The 17,072-nt window shown below is 43.4% G+C and overlaps 1 protein-coding gene across 3 annotated transcripts in view; it reads right to left on the bottom strand.

Moving 5' to 3' along the window:
* Positions 1 to 2,417: 2,417 nt before the first annotated feature.
* The window catches only part of mideasb (mitotic deacetylase associated SANT domain protein b), a 34,628-nt gene continuing 19,973 nt past the window's right edge, over positions 2,418 to 17,072 (bottom strand). For 2 of the 3 annotated variants that reach the window (XM_039009844.1, XM_039009842.1), the window contains exons 6-13: positions 15,043 to 15,185; positions 14,657 to 14,760; positions 12,197 to 12,272; positions 10,275 to 10,363; positions 8,950 to 9,093; positions 7,821 to 7,946; positions 6,645 to 6,838; positions 2,418 to 5,092 (exon numbers count right to left, since the gene is read on the bottom strand). In XM_039009844.1, the coding sequence (XP_038865772.1) occupies positions 4,843 to 5,092; positions 6,645 to 6,838; positions 7,821 to 7,946; positions 8,950 to 9,093; positions 10,275 to 10,363; positions 12,197 to 12,272; positions 14,657 to 14,760; positions 15,043 to 15,185 (1,126 nt within the window). In that variant the 3' untranslated portion in view covers positions 2,418 to 4,842. The remainder of the gene's footprint in view (positions 5,093 to 6,644; positions 6,839 to 7,820; positions 7,947 to 8,949; positions 9,094 to 10,274; positions 10,364 to 12,196; positions 12,273 to 14,656; positions 14,761 to 15,042; positions 15,186 to 17,072) is intronic. The other variant, XM_039009845.1, reaches the window with a different exon arrangement.

Raw genomic sequence — 17,072 nt, 5'->3', positions numbered from 1 at the left:
ATAACCATAGGACAACCAAGCTCTCACCAAGCTCTAAGAAACATATGGTTCTCAGAACGTTATGTGCTAGCTGGGTAGTGACTGTTTGCAGCCTGGTCAGTCTGTATAGCTTGTTAGCAGAAGCAAGGGACTTCTGTTTAGTAACCAGGCAACCGCATAGTTCCCTAAGGTGTGGCTAGGGGCGGGGCCATCATGGACCAGTCTAGTCAGACTGAGTGATGGAAGTGAAGGGCAATGTTTCCACAGGGTTGGGATCTGACCTAATATGGATTATAGAGGTCTACATATCCAAGGATAGAACTGAACTCCAGTTTATATAGCCTACTGATAGAGCGAAACGCTTATTGAGGAGGTAGGCTAGTCTGTCCTAACTGGTTTCATTGTCATTGGTTGTAATAACATGGGGATGATGATGTGGGTAACGTGATGTTGATGTTGTTGGCGATGTTAATTATAGTGGTGAGGATGACATTTGTGATGATTTTGGTCAGCATATTCTTGATGACGTTGACGTGATGATTTGAGAATTGTTCACAGCGCACGTGACCTATTAGGTAACTTGTTCTTAGTACTATTGCTATATATAGGTGGTGGGAGCTATACCTGTTCGATGGAGTGAAACTGTTACATATTTGTACACAGTGAGGTAAAGCTGAAACTGTACAGTAGGCGGTAGGCATTCCTCGAGCTGTCAAGTACTGTGTGTGTGTGTGTGTGTGTTATTCTCATCCTCTTATTGAGACAGCCTGGAGGCTTGGGAGGTCAGTCAGGTCTGCAGTACAGCCCTCTGCAATAGCTACAACACTTCAGTTTTTCACACACACACACATACACATACGCATCTGGCCTGGACTGCATGGAGGCGTTCCAAACGGCACCCTATTCCCTAGTGCACTACTGTTGACCAGGCTCTGGTCGAAAGAGGTGCGCTATATAGGGTGTAGCGTGTGATTTGGGACGCAAAGATTTACAAACGTGTCCTAACTCTCCGTCTCTCCCAAGCCAGCGAACTCAATCTAAATCATTATCTAGCATGCCGTTTTACAGCGAACAATATGTCAGAGATGATTATTATGATTATGCGGTTTACATCCAACCCGTGTCAATAAATTCATGTGAGCGTGGCTCTGATCTTTTATCGTTTCCAGATGGTGTCATACAGCTTACAGCAATGTGTCATGTTGAAGGATGCTCGTCAACCCCACATCTACTTAACTGGCACTCCTCCCTCCTTCAGTACCTCCTCCTCTCTCTCCTCCCAGGTTTTGTTACCCCATACAAACAAGATAAAGCAACGTCTCATGTTGAAGAATCATTGTCAGTTCAAACATAACTCATCCTTAACCCGTCGTTCCTCCCTTCCCTCTCTTCTCCCAGGACCCCATACATACACAGTGTGTGTGTGAGGAGACATCTGAGGCTCATATTGTTCTTGTTTCCCAGAATTCCATGCTGCTCGCTCCGGTGCTTAACATAGTTGGCAGTTCCCTTCATCCTCCTGACTACACAGTCTGGCCTTTTCTGAAGATGGCCAGACCAGGTGCATATTCTCTTCCAGATCCAACTCTGTTCTGTTCTTGTAGTGAAGCTGTCCAGCACCACTGCTCAAGCGTGTCCAACACTTTCACTGAGGAGAGAGAGTGAGAGAAAGAAGAGACGTCACAGAGTGAGAGGAAACATTTGAAGAGTGGAACAAAGACACCAGCAGAAAAAAGTACATTTATATATATATAGAAATATCTAACCGTACTATCAAACATCCACACCCAGTTCCATCCAAACCAACTCTACATCCAAACCCCAAACGCCAGTTTGGAGGTTCCACCAAAACAGCCAGATCCGGCAAGTGTGACTCACACAGCCACATGAGAAGCAGTCTTACTCTGTATAGATGTCTTAATTACAGCTTACTTAACTCTTACATTACAGAGAGCAAAGCCAGTATTGTACACTATTTGAGCTCAATGTTATGTGGAATAAAGGCACTGTATTTATAAAGGGACAGAAATAAAGAACATAAAAGCCAAATGAACATATGTCAAACAATGGTTCCATCTTGTGCTTGGACCATGTAAAGGCGTGTTAGATTCCTGCTACAATACTGCCACGTCGTGGATCTTCGTAAAACATCTACCCTCAGACGGATCCAGTTTAGCATTTCCCACACGAATGGTTAAGGTTAGGAAGATGATCCTAGATCTGCACCTAGGGGGAAACTTCACCCTGGAGCCAGAAACACACTGGGGTTATGTTCATTAGGCACGACATGAGAAAGAATGGAATGAAACCGGCAAATAACCTGGTCCAATTACAAAAGCACATTTTTGTTTTGTGTTGCAAAACATTTGAAAACAACCCGATCTCATGTTATGGTAAATACATGCACGTTTTGAAAATGACCAACACACTTATTTCATCAGTATTGCACAATTTTAATAAAACAGTGCTTTTCCCATATACATTTTTTTTTTGAAACACAGGTGGTAAAAATCTAATTGAAACAAATAAATTACATAGTAAAAAGCACTTGAGAATCCATTTCATTTTACATCGTTAGTGTGAAATGAACCCCATATGAAAATAGCATTGAAAGTTTGCATTCATAGAATTTAATTTATAGATATATATTAGCTAAATAAACCTTTACATTTTTCTATTCCCTTCCCTAACTCGATGAAAGCGAATAAGGTTTACAGCTTCTTAGCATTTGTGGCGTGCCCTCAATTTCATTCTTGATTCTGTTTAACGGTATTAAAAAACCTTTCAAAACAAACAATGCCTCATGACAATCTCTGGGGAAGTAAAACAAATAAGAAAAAAAGGTAAAGGAGATGTAAATTAAGATGACAAAAGTGAAAAGTCAGGAGTAAACCTATTTTTCACAAATGGCTAAATTTCAGAATGATATTTGACCAAAAAGCAAGCGGCCATCCACACACACTCACAAACACCCCAGAATGCAGAGAACATTCCCAACAGACAGACACACAGTGCATAGTACGCAGGTCGGTTTAACCTAGTAAGGTAATTGGAGCAGCTACCCTCTGCTCCCCACTCTACTTAACAAGAAAATGTTCCGCCTGCTCATTTGTTGCCATGGCGACAGATCAAGCCTGGTCTGGCCGCTTGGCAGAGGGAATAGAGATATGAGATATAGTGCTTGGCAGAAAGAGATATGTCGACATAGATCGATAGAGAGACTATAATGTTGTCTCCATAGAAATAGAATGACCAGAGCAGACCTTCTCATTCAATTCAACATCATGTTTCCCCCTCTCTTTCCTCCTGGTGTAATGATATGGTTGACAGAGGGTTAACTACCTATAAAGCTACTAAGAAGGACCACTTTGGAGAGGGCACAAAGAGGGGCATTCTGGGTACAGGATGGGGGGAGGGGAGCATCAGGGATCACATTGTTGTTCTATTGCACATTTACATTTTTGTTTCACCTCTTTTCTTCTCTCCTCAGACTTCTTTTTCTGGAGATCTCGTTCTCAAACCTCACAGTTCAAAACAGACAACAAAAGCAATGTCATAAATAACCCTATACTGTAGTCAAATGAGAAAGAGAGCTCCAAAGCAACCTGCCGCGAAAACAATATAATAATAATAATAATAATAATAATACACGAGACAACAGTGACATTATTAATAACAATGATCAAATTAACAGAAAACAACAACGACCATTTGATATAATAAGCAAAAAAAACAAAAAGCAACAGTAATTTGTTGAATATCAAAAAACAACCTTTGTAAAATGAATTGTCATTCATTCGAAGACAAAAACGTGTTTAAAACATCCAAGGCATCGACAGTGAGGAGGAATACCAAATCTATAATAAAAAAAGTGACAAGGTAGGGATTCACAAAACTAAAACCCAAAAGAACAGCACTTGAAACAAAGAGAGAAACCAGTTTGGTGAACTGAGGACCGATGCATCTGTACAAGCTTTTGGCAGTCTTGAGTGGAAAAAGTCCCAGACATGAAAGACTACGAAACACATACAATGCAGTGTTCTCTAATCAGATCGTTCCTCCACATGTAGGTATGTCACCACACAGGTAGTGTTACCACCACATCAGTCTATCTGAGCTTTTCCTGATCAAGAAGTCCTTTCCACTTCAATATTGCATTGTCCCAATCACTCATTTTATCTCCTTCTATTCACAACATATCAAACTGCAGAGAGCAGAGAGAGCGCAGGGCGGTGGCCAAGCCGGGTTGCATTGTGGTTCATGTAGTCGTGCGTTGCCAAGCATCACGCAGTCTTCTCGTTTTTAAAGCCTACACGGCTGGGGGCGTGGCTATGAGTTCCCACCTGATGAGTCGGTGTGCTGTGACTGGCTGAAAGTGCTGACAGGAACAGGAAGAAGCCAGGGGAGGATGGCAGACGGGAGGGGGAAGAAAAGTCATGGCGTTAGAGAGAGAGAGAGATGGCATGGCTTTCATATCCTACTGTATAGCCGTGGGCGTGTCAGAGATAGGGAACCCTGAACGCATCACAAGCAGGTTAAAGGGAAGAGGGAGAAAACGCAGGAGAGAACCTGTCCCTGAAAGTGTCAAGATAGGAGATCCCGTTCCATGAAACAACCAAAAATAAGTTTGTTTCAAGACAAATGCTGCTGAAGCAGGTGTCACAAGAGGGCGTAACATGTCCCTAGAGCGCTAGGAGCAGCTGAGGCCTCGTACTTCTGTTATGTTCCCCTCACCCTGCCAGTAGAGGAGCAGTCAGTCTGTCTTGTCTGTCTGGCCGTCCGTCTTAGCCATAGAGATAACTAGAGGGTGCACTTGCCATAACGGCATAACATGTTGTGGGCTCCCTTTCTATCTTTGTGGTCTCAGTGCCAGTCCTCATCTTCCTCGACGTCATCGTCTTCGTCAGATGAGTCATCGTTAGCGCTGTCTCCTCCAGCTGCGTTCCCCTCCCGTGCCCCGTTCTGCCGTGCGGCCAGTAACGCTGCAGCTTCTGCTGCTGCCTGGGCCTCTGCCCTCTCCTCCGCCTCTTTCTGCCTCAGCGCTGCGGCCTTCTTCTCCTGCTCCGCGTGGCTCTTCATGTGGGCACTGCGGCTCTTCACCTTGTAGAAGATCCTAAGGGGAGAAGGAGGAGGAGAGGGGCAGAGGTTAGAGGTCAGAGAGAAGGCTGGGTTGGCTTCACTGTTAGCTTTCGTATCTGTGGAGAAGCCCTAGCTCTAATTTGATAACCCCGTCGCAGGAAATTTCTAACTTTTTACTGTATCTGAGGTTTAAAAAGGCTTCTGAAGATTGTAATTTCGACTTGATTTTCCCTTTTGAAAAATGTCCATTCATTATAATCCACATTTCCTGTTGCTGCATGATTATTTTCCTGCTGTAAAAAACTGGCTCAAATTAAGATCCTACATCTGTATGGTGTTGGTTCACAGTAGACAAATAGAAGGTCCGCACTTCAATTTGAAGAGTGTAGACCTCCTCTTTGCACAAGCACGGTACTGTGTGTGAACCTGAAGGAAGGAGAACTGACGAAGTCCAAATGCCAGAAACATTTGTCCATGAAATATGACTTTTCCTTACTTCATATTCGAGGTTCCCAAAACCATACAAGGCTTAATTCTAGAATTGGATGAAGTGTAACACCATGCCTAGGCAGAACACTGTAGAGTAGTCTGCAGTATGTGGACCAGTGAGGAATCGGATATGGGATAAGAGCTGCATAGACTGGGGGCATAGCATGCCATATCACTGCTGTGTTTCAGTTGCTAGGAGACGGTTGAGAATAACAGAACTGCGGTAGCTAACTGGACGAGCTCTTCAATCAGAGTCAGTCAGCACTGCTTGATTTTTTTATAGCAGGAAGCTCAAACAACCACCGAGGAGCACTTTTCACTATATTACACATGCGCACGCGCACGCGCACACACACACACACACACACACACACACACACACACACACACACACACACACACACACACACACACACACACACACACACACACACACACACACACACACACATCGCTTCCCAAGTCAGTGTTTCTGCAACCAACAGCAGCTCCCAAGATTCCAACCTATTCAAACCAACCTGTACAACATTGCAGTTACCCTGCAGAACTTGTCGAATCGCAGTACTCTTTGATCAAGGTCTCCCCTCCAATATGCAAATCACAACTACCAGTCCGTACCGCTGTCGGAGTAACATGCGTCAAAATCACGAGCGGTGTGCTATTACTGTAAATACAGAGTGGACAACTTCTACTTGCAAACATAGACAAAATGCTTTATCCAAATCTGGAATCTCAAGACTATCTTCCCCCCCCCAACTACCTTTAATCAGCACCACATCCAAGAGTTTGGCACAAATGACGACGCCATGATGCTCTGCCTATTGGCATCTAAGACATATCTTAGGTATGGGGGCTCCTGAGTGGCGCAGCGGTCTAAGGCACTGCGTCTCAGTGCTTGAGGCGTCACCACAGACACCCTGGTTCCAATCCAGGCTGTATCACAACTGGCCGTGATTGGGAGTCCCATAAGGCGGCGCACAATTGGCCCAGCGTCGTCCGAGTTTGGCCGGGGTAGGCCGTCATTGTGAATAAGAATTTGTTCTTAACTGACTTACCTAGTTAAATAAAGGTTAAATAAATATATGTCAGACACTGACCTGTCACACTTCTTGCAGGGGAACTCTCCCTCTGGTCCGGCAGGGCCCTTGGTCCCTGATATGGTCCCGGTCTTGGGGGCCGGTCGTGGTTTCGAGGAGGCGCTGGAAGGGAGCTGAGGAGGGAGACTGACACGGGACGACGTCTGGTCTCTCCTCAAGCCCTCCTGACTCTTCAACACCAGGACTGCTCCAGCCTGCACATACATTTGAAATACTTAATTTGCTAAATGATTTAAGCATGCAAAAGATAATTCGATGCATGGATACAAAAAGCACTGTCTCCTTCACATTGCCAAGCTGCCCAATAACCATGACAGCTGATCAGAATCAGACACAGGAGGTTGGTGACACATTAATTGGGGAGGATGGGGCTTATGGTAATGGCTGGAGAGGGATGGGTGAAATGGTATCAAATACAAATGATTTCCATGTGTTTGGTTCGGGTTTGGCCGGTGTAGGCCGTCATTGTAAATAAGAATTTGTTCTTAAAACTGACTTGCCTAGTTAAATAAAGGTTAAATAAAAATAAATCAAATTTTAAATTCCATTATCCCCATTCCAGCCATTATGAGCCGTCCGCCACTCAGCAGCCCCCAGTGATGTCAGAGCAGTATCTTGCCAACTGCACCCACAACTCTGGTCAGCACACACACACCTCCCAGCTGGGGTCAAAGTAACCTAGACATTGTGTACCTGGATAGTACAAAATAAGTACAACATAATAAGGCAGGTTTTTTTTTTTTTTTTACACATCTTACAAAACATAACAAAGCTTTATGTTTCACCTCAGGCCATATTTTAAAACCATAGATTTCTACCAGGTCACCAACTAACAGCAGAAATGGGGTCAAAGGTTTTCTGAGTCATTGTTTGCTGAGTCAAATTACGCAACATGGGGAGTGGGGAAGCCAGCCAAATCAGCTGTTCGGTATTTAGCCACTAGACGGCAGCAGACCTAAGAACACCGCAGCTTGGTGTCCCTCGCCACTGTTCTACTGTGAACTCAGTCAAGGCAAGTTCAAACGTGCAAATATTGTTTACTGCATGGGGTGTTGATTACACAAGAATAAAAATATCACATACATCCATGCTCATTCATCTTCTAGTCAGTGTCTCCTCTACTCAGGAGGAGATGCTCCTCTACACAGACACAGTTCCCCTGCATCTCCCACTCACGTTCTCAGTGGCCTGTACCTTCTGTGTCATCCTGCTTGGACTGGAGCCCCACTGCATCCTGTCAGCTGACAACTCCCACTTCCTGTCATCTTCGTCTTCCTTCCGAGATTCTAATCTCTGAGAGCACTGTTGGTAGAAAGAGAGAGAGAGGTATTTTCTCAATTAGAATTGCTCACTTCCTGCATCCTCTCTCTCACCTCACTTTGAAAAAGTCAAAAGTTAAAATTGATGAGAGCGAACATGGATGGAAATGCGCTCGCTTGAAATGAGACGGTCCTTCACTCGCGCGTCATTAGGCAAACTACGTTTACAGGGGTGGATCCCAAAATAAATGCGTAAAGTGCTCAAAACAAATGAGTTTAAGACATTTCATGGATAAAAGGATAAGTAAAAACGATTTGCTTCCTCGCCAAAAGAAGGCTTTCAAGGAGGGGAGGACCATCTTCCGTTTGCCTACTAACGATCTGACCCACTCCTCGATCTCTTATCGGAATTCTGGGTCACTGAGGAGAGAGGGCGGACTTTTGCCCAAACGAGAAAGCGAGAGAGAGTCACTGTAGAAAGGTTGTTTATGTAGTGTCGTTTCTGTTGGTAGGGAGATGCAGAGATGCGTTTCATTGTACTTTCAGGATTGTTTATATAGTATACAGTAGGCTGTACAGTAACAGGGTATCCCACACAGTACATTTTATGAATTACGTATACAATGCTGTTATGAATGGGTTATGAAATCCGTATATAGGTAGCCCTCAAATAAAGTCTTACCAACAAATCACAACTTGTGTCCTAGGTTAAAAAGGGTGGCTGCGAGTGAGTCAGCACCTCTACACTAAATCATTTTCTCTGGGTGTGCGCCAGCTCATGTTTTTTTATTTTGCTTTTTATTTGGCTGAGGGAGTGACATGATTTTACTCACTTTGGGGTTGAGTTCTTCCTCTGTTCTTGTCATGCTTATATATATATATATATATTTATATATTATAAAATGTGCTATGAAGTCCTTAATGTCGGTACCCTTCAATTGACTTCAGGACATGCTTATGAATGGACTGTGTACGGGCTATGAATGTGTTAGATATGGGCCATGAATGTGTTATGAAGTCCTTATGTAGGTAGTCAATCAACTCACTTTGAGGTCCAGCTCCTCATCGGTGTTCCTGCTCTCAGGTGGCTCTGTGTCTCCGTAGATCAGAGCGCCGTTCCGACCGATCTTTACCCGTTTCTTACAGGTGTAGTAGAACTCCACACACTGAGCCACCGTCTTCGTGCTCACCTGTGTACCAGCGACACACACAGAAACACACTTCATATCTAGGCCCATTACAAGGTTTAGAGCAGAAGACACAAAATCATCAACTCAACTACAGTACCAGTCAAAAGTTTTAACACACCTACTCATTCCAGGGTTTTTCTTTATTTGTACTATTTTCTACATTGTAGAATAATAGTGAAGACATCAAAACTGTGAAATAACACATATGGAATCATGTAGTAACCAAAAAAAGTGTTAAACAAATCTAAATATCTCCTCTGAACAGTTGATGTTGAGATGTGTCTGTTACTTGAATGCAATTTCTGAGACTGGTAATTCGAATGAACTTATTCTCTGCAGCAGAGGTAACTCTGGGTCTTCCTTTCCTGTGGCGGTCCTCATGAGAGCCAGTTTCATCATAGCGCTTGATGCTTTTTGCGACTGCAAAAGTTCTTGAAATGTTCCGGATTGACTGACCTTCATGTCTTAAAGTAATGATGAACTGCCGTTTCTCTTTGCTTATTTGAGCTGTTCTTGCCATAATAGGGCTATCTTCTGTATACCCCCCTACCTTGTCACAACACAACTGATTGGGTTAAACGCATTAAGAAGGAAAGAAATTCCACAAATGAACTTTTAAGAAGGCACACCTGTTAATTAAAACACATTCCAAGTGACTACCTCATGAAACTGGTTGACAGAATGCCAAGAGTGTGCAAAGCTGTCAAAGGCAAAGGGTGGCTACTTTGAAGAATCTCAAATAGAAAATATATTTTGATTTGTTTAACACTTTTTTGGTTACTACATGATTCCATATGTGTTATTTCATAATTTTGATGTGTTCACTATTATTCTACAATGTAGAAAATAGTACAAATAAAGAAAAACCCTTGAATGAGTAAGTGTTAAAAAAATGTTGACTGGTAGTGTATATCCTCCTGAACAAAATGACTCACCTGGGAGTTTTTTGGGGGACAGAGGCAACCTCTCAGTAACCTTTGCAGCATATTACAGTAACCAAGTAGGAATGGTGAATGGGAACAGATTAAGCAAGGCCCTCAGTTGACTTATTTATGTGAGCACTGAGCAGCCCATGCCATTTTTATTTATATATATATATATATATATATATATATATATATATATATATATATATATATATATATATATATATATATATATACACATAGACTGGCACATACCAGTTTCTGGACCATGAAGAAGTCTTTCTTATAGGCAGCGATCCCTTTGTTGAAGTAACGTCTCTCTACTGAGGTCCAGCTGTCTGACCCTGAGAGAGAGAGAGAGAGAGAGAAAGAAAGAGAGAGTTAGATGGACAGACACTGACTGGTGACTGTCTGCTTCTGTATGCACAGGGTTGACACACCCCTGACTGGTTCGATAAACAATGGTTCTCTGTCCTCTGCTTGGGATTAACCACACGCCACAAACCCAACTACACCCCCCCTCATCATCCACCCCCCCTGCTCTCACTACATTCCCATTCCATTGCCAGATAAACCCCCCCCCCCCTTCAGCTGCCATTGTTAAAAGGTTGGCACACCTGTTAATTGAAACACATTCCAGGTGACTACCTCATGAAACTGGTTGACATAATGCCAAGAGTGTGCAAAGCTGTCAAAGGCAAAGGTCATGCTTCCTAGCTGAAACAGTTCTATCAAGTTTGTGCATATGTTATGACAACATTGTGGGCCATTTTTGTTCGTTATGGAATTCGGCTAGGGTTTTGCCTGCTGTTCGGGTACACAACATTTTTTCTGTAAGTAAACCGAAGTCTACGCCCCTTCGTCTGTGATTGGTTAACAGTAGGGACGGCACCAAACATCATAGTTAGACGTAAAATTGGGCGACTAAGATCTCTTCGGCAAAAACGTGAAAATGAATGACAGATTGCTTGAGTTATCTTAGATTAATTCTGACTATTTTGACTGCGGCGTCTCAATATGGACAAACAGTACTATTGCCGCTTCCTCTCGTTTTTCAAGCAAAGGTATTTTTAAGGGAGTACGCAAGCACACTCGTTCAGTTCGTCTAGCCGAGTTCTGACGCTAACGCCTTGAAGCTGAGAGGAGCTCTGGAGACATCCCTGCTACTATCCTGAACAAAAATATAAACTCAACATGTAAATTGTTGGTCCCATGTTTCATGAGCTGAAATAAAAGATCCCAGAAATGTTCCATACGCACAAAAAAGCTTATTTCTCTCAAAGTCCGTGCACAAATTTGTTCACATCCCTGTTAGTGAGCATTTCTCGTTTGCCAAGATAATCCATCCACCTGACAGGTGTGGCATATCAAGAATCTGATTAAACGGCATTATCATTACACAGGTGCAGCTTGTGCTGGGGACATAAAAAGGCCACTCTAAAATGTGCAGTTTTGTCACAACACAATGCCACGTCTCGAGTTTTGAGGGAGTGTGCAATTGACATGCTGACTGCAGGAATGTCCACCAGAGCTGTTGCGAGATCATTTAATATTCATTTTTTCTACCATAAGCCGCCTCCAACGTTGTTTTAGAGAATTTGGCAGTACGTCCAACCGTCCTCACAACCGCAGACCACGTGTAACCACGCCAGCCCAGGACCTCCACATCCGGCTTCTTCACCTGCGGGATCGTCTGAGACCCGCCACCCAGAAAGGTGATGAAACTGAGGAGTATTTATGTTTGTAATAATGCCCTTTTGTAGGGTAAAACTTATTCTGAGTGGGTGGGCCTATGCCCTCACAGGCCCAGTCATGTGAAATCCATAGATTAGGGCCCAATGAATGTATTTCAATTGACTGATTTCCTTACATGAACTGTAACTCAGTAAAATTGTTGCATGTTGATTTTATACATTTGTTCAGTATAGAAAATAGAAGAAAAAGGCCCCATGCAAGCAAGCACACAACACAGGCGTGCCTGCAGGAATGCACTTTGACATACTCCAGTGAAGTTTGATGATTCTGACTCAGTAAAAGGACCCACAGAGAGTTATGCACACAGGCCTGCCTGCAGGAATGCACACACACAACATAACCCAGTGGACACAGTAAGAAATAACCAGCACCCATAGAGCTAATACTGCACAGATAGCGTCTTAATCTATGACATGACAAACCTGAGTAGTGGTAGTCTCCGAGGCGGTGGTCCTTAGGGAAGACGGGGGTTTTCAACAGCAGGAAGGCCAACGCTCCCTGAACACAAAGAACAGCATTTATCAACCCAATCGTTCACAAATGAACTCTCAAGAGTAAACACGTAGATCAACAGCTCACGGGACACTGAGCAATACTGGAAATCAAAGGGCTGGATGGTTGGTTTCCAGAGCACACACGCTGATCAGAGTAATGCTTGACTGATTCTTTGATATTGATGCTGATCTGTTGGTAATTGTGATGGGATGGATTAACCCGGAGAGCTACTGTAAGAGAGCAACAGCATGCCTCCTGATGCTGGAGAGAGACAGAGAGAGAGAGAGAGAGAGAGTAGGCGCACCGCACACACTGATAACCACCCTCGGTCTCCTTGACAACAACATGGTGCCACTACCATAAAGCCCTCTTCCTCTATCTTTTTCTCCATCTCCCTTCCTCTAACTCAATGTCTCTCTCTTAACACTCTGCTGAACATATGTGACCTTTACTCCAGTGTGAGTAAGAGAGAGCGTGTGTGTGTGTGTGTGTGTGTGTGTGTGTATACTGTATCAGTGTATACGTCTGTTTTCTACATTGGGCATATGGAGCACTGGGCATATCTTATAACAAAACAACACACAGATTAGGGCGACCGAATGAATGGGCACAGTCATTATGGGAGCTCTTTCTAGAATGCCCCTTAAATTCTGTTTAGGTGCATTTTTAAACTGTCTCCATGGTTAAAGTAGTAATACATTTATTTAATTGTTGTAAAAAACAGTGAGCGTGCTTCATCTTACATCGAAATATGACTTTATTTTGACATGGGTCACGTGTTACTACATTACACAAACGAACGTTTTCAACTGAGCAACCTTTTTGCTACATTGTGCACTAATGAACAGGCCCCGGATGTAAGCTGATCTGGCTGATGCTGAGGGGGCGAGGGATGTTTAAGGAGGAAGCGTTGCCTAGTCTGTGCCCAGCTGAATCATATCTTGTGTAGGCTACATGTGAACTCTCAACGCAGTTACTGAAGGCAATCTCCAAACTATCTTTATGGCTCAGGCCGAGACACAAAATATAACCTGCAGCTACTCACTATTAACAAAATGTCTGGAACATTGTGTCCACAAATGTGCTCGAGGAAATAGACATTTGCAACATCTTTCCATGATGTCACAATAACAAAAGCGAGTGCACGGGCTTGACTCATCAGATTTGGGGGGATTTGGTCCACCGCGGCACTATCCATGGTGCTGAATCTCTGCTACTACACAAAAAAATGGTGCGTAAAAAAAACAACCCAATTTGGGTTAGCTTGTAACCCAGCACTGGGTAAATATTGGTCAGAACACATACTGGGTTATTTTGACCCAGCCAGTTGGGTGGTATGGATTACCCAAACAGGTTCATTTAACCATTGCCTGCAGGTTTATATTCACTTTAATGCTGCGTTGACCCAGAAACCGGGTCTTCTTTATTCTAATTGATAGGTTATTTCCAGGAGGCGTGGCCAATTAAGGGCGTGGCTTTCAGATAGTTATTTTTGGCCGCCCGTGAGAGTAAACGTCATTCTGTTCATCATGTTAACTTCGTACACTGCAAATAAAACTGATCCTTGAACATTTTTGCACATATTCTAATTTAACATTAACAACATTATTATTTACATACTGTAACAAAGTGGTAACTACCCCAGCACTGGGATATGCATCAGAACTGATAATGGTGTAAACCTAATTTTTCAACAGGATGCTACTTAAATCAGGTAAAAACTATTGAATGAGACCAAAAACGTGCTACGATTCATTGATTTTGATGATAGTGAAATCGTGAAAATAAGTTTGTCTTGCCTACATAGATTCAAAGAGAACATGGCTACTAGGAGGAATAGTGAACTCAATAGCCCCTGTGCTGTATCATACCTGTTACATATTCACCACACAGTTTACACAGCCCACCCCTCACCATACCATACACCATTTGTGTTTGCAGTAGGAAGAGAGTGCAGCGCTACAGTAGCCACAGAGTGGCCATTTGGGTTTGATTCCCGCTGGGGACACCCATACGTAAAATGTATGCACAGATGAATGTACGTTGCTTTGGATAAGAGCGTCTGCTAAATGACATATATTATTATATTATGAATGTATTGTGTATACATTCGGAGGTGGTATAGCTAGCTGTTATTCTAGTAGGATGTTGGAACACAGCCTGTGCCCAGTTAAATCACACCCACTAAAGCCACGGTTGTTCTCAGTAGACACAAAATGGATGATAACCATCACAAGCAGACAGATACAATCTGCAGTTGTCCACTATCAAACACTTTTTCTTTTTCAACCCATTTCGCTACAGTGTGCCCGAATGAACACAACCCAGCTCTCATCCCCTCCCGGTCATCCCTTCTCAGTCAACATGACCCATCATGCATTGCTCACCATGATGTCACCCTTGCACTCGTACAGGCAGTGCAGCACCAGCTCCTGATTGGTCCCTCCTCCGTGCAGAGCGCTGGAGCATGACAGGTGCATGAGGTCATCCACTGGAGGGAGAAAGAGGGAGGGAGGTGGGAGAGAGGGAGGGAGGTGGGAGAGAGGGAGGGAGGGGGGAGGGAAGGAAGGAGATGAAAAAAAGAAAGAAAGAGAGAGATTGGGATCACGATCGAGATAGCGTGATCAGCCCATTGTTGTCATTGGTTTCTTCAAATCACCACTGAATGTTTGAGTCACTGAGACTCATTTAAATTTGACAAATACCAACCTGATTATTGACAGTATTAGGGCAGAGTATTAAAGATGTGTCAGCTGATATGCTAGTCTGTTACCTCTCTCATGGTGTCCAGGTTTAGCCTCCAGGTCGTGGAGAGGAGCCCAGACCAGCTCAGCCTTGTGATGGTCGTGTTTGGCCGCTGAACGCTGCCTCAGCTCTGGAACCTCTGCTTGGTACCGGACGCCGATGTTTATACGCCTGAGATGACAGAATGTACAGTCAGTGGCTGGTTGGGAAGACAGAGCGAGGGGTTACATTTGTTTGCATGAGGTACCATCTTCGCTCTGCTTTGGCATAGCCTTCACCATTCTGGTGTCTGTGGAGGATACAGCCATATGTTATGGCTAACACTCTGTGATCAGGGGTATTCAAATCTCACCCTACGAGGTCCGGAGCCTGCTGGTTTTCTGTTCTACCAGATAATTAACTGCACCCACCTGGTGTCCAAGGTCTAAATCAGTCCCTGACTAGAGGGGAACAATGTAAAAACGCATTGGAACTGGCTTTGAGGTCCAGATTTGAAATTGGAGGGCTCTAAATCATATTATTGTCATTGACAGTAACTACTGTAAATGTTCTATTTAAAATAAATATCACGTGAATAAACGTTCTTATCCAGACATGTAGCTACCTAGGGGTCGGCTGTGTTGCAGAAATAAGCCAAAGCTAATCATTAAGAAATAAATCTCTGCACCCAAATCTACAGGATAAAAATGATGCTGTTAGTCTATCAGATTACCCTCAGGATACTCCAAATATAGCTAATGGCTGCTTTGGAAACCATCTGGAACGCAGCCGCTATTTTGCCTGCTCCCTGCCTGTGCACAAATTGCAAAGGCCTGCAGACTGCGAGCACAGTTCAGGCCCTTCCTCCTTCCTCGCAGAGTGGGCTAGCTGGGGCGCATTCAGCAGGGCACAACATTGTAGAACATTCCGAGAGAAATATAGGAGGCCTATGTAGAATAAAGAATCACGTCAGTTGTAGTTACATTTCTATCTGCACCTTTCACAAAGATTGCCTCCTGAACTAACCCTGGTATGAGCTGATCTGGGTGAAGACTAAATGGACTTGTCTAACAAGAAACAATAGTTGTTGTTTCCCCATTGTATTACGTTTCAAAATATAAACTGCGGCTACTCACTTAAAAAAATGTCTGGTACATTGTGTCCACAAATGTGCTCGAGGAAATAGACATGTGCACGGGTTTGACTAGTCAGATTTGCAGGGATTTGCTCAACCGCGGCGCTATCCATGGTGCTGAATCGCTGCTACTACACTCAAAAAAATGCTGGGTTAAAAACAACCCAATTTGGGTTAGCTGGTAACCCAGCGCTGGGTAAATATTGGACAGAACACAAACTGGGTTATTTTGACCCAGCCAGTTGGGTTTATGTGAATAACCCAACATGTTGGGTGGTTTGGATTACCCAAACAGGTTAATTGAACCATTAGTTGGGTTTATATTCACTTTCATGCTGCATTGACCCAGCAGCTGGGACTTCTTTATTCTAATCCGTAGGCTATTTTCAGGAGACGTGGCCTATTAGGGGCGTGTCTTTCAGGTAGATATTTTTGGCCACTCGTGAGAGTATATGTCATTCCTGTTCATCATGTTAACTTTGTACACTGTAAATTCAAATGTTCCTCTAATATTTTTGCAATTTACATATTCCAATATAAAATGTATAACATTAGTATTTACATATTGTAACAAAGTGGTAACTATCCCAACATTGGAGAACTAATACTCCTGTGTACGCCTCATTAAAAGCTACAAACGTGTCAGTGTTCAACCTTAACATGAGATAACAATACAACAGAACAGCTGAACCGGAATGAAATGTGACTCTCACGGGGGGCCAAAGATAACTATCTGAAAGCCACACCCCAACTAAGCCACTCCTCCAGTCTTCTGATCTGACTCACTGGGTAATATCCTAATAACCCAGCATCAAAAACTCAACCTGGCTCTTTTTAAAGAAAACAACTCATCTAAGTGACCCAATGCCTGCAACCCAGCAGAGGGGTCATCCCTGTGACAGTCACCACAATAGGCGAGTTATTATAAAAGACAAAAACTCAAC

The sequence above is a fragment of the Salvelinus namaycush genome, chromosome 15 (assembly GCF_016432855.1).
Source record: "Salvelinus namaycush isolate Seneca chromosome 15, SaNama_1.0, whole genome shotgun sequence".
NCBI lineage: Eukaryota > Metazoa > Chordata > Actinopteri > Salmoniformes > Salmonidae > Salvelinus > Salvelinus namaycush.
This window is presented reverse-complemented; position numbering and strand designations above follow the sequence as displayed.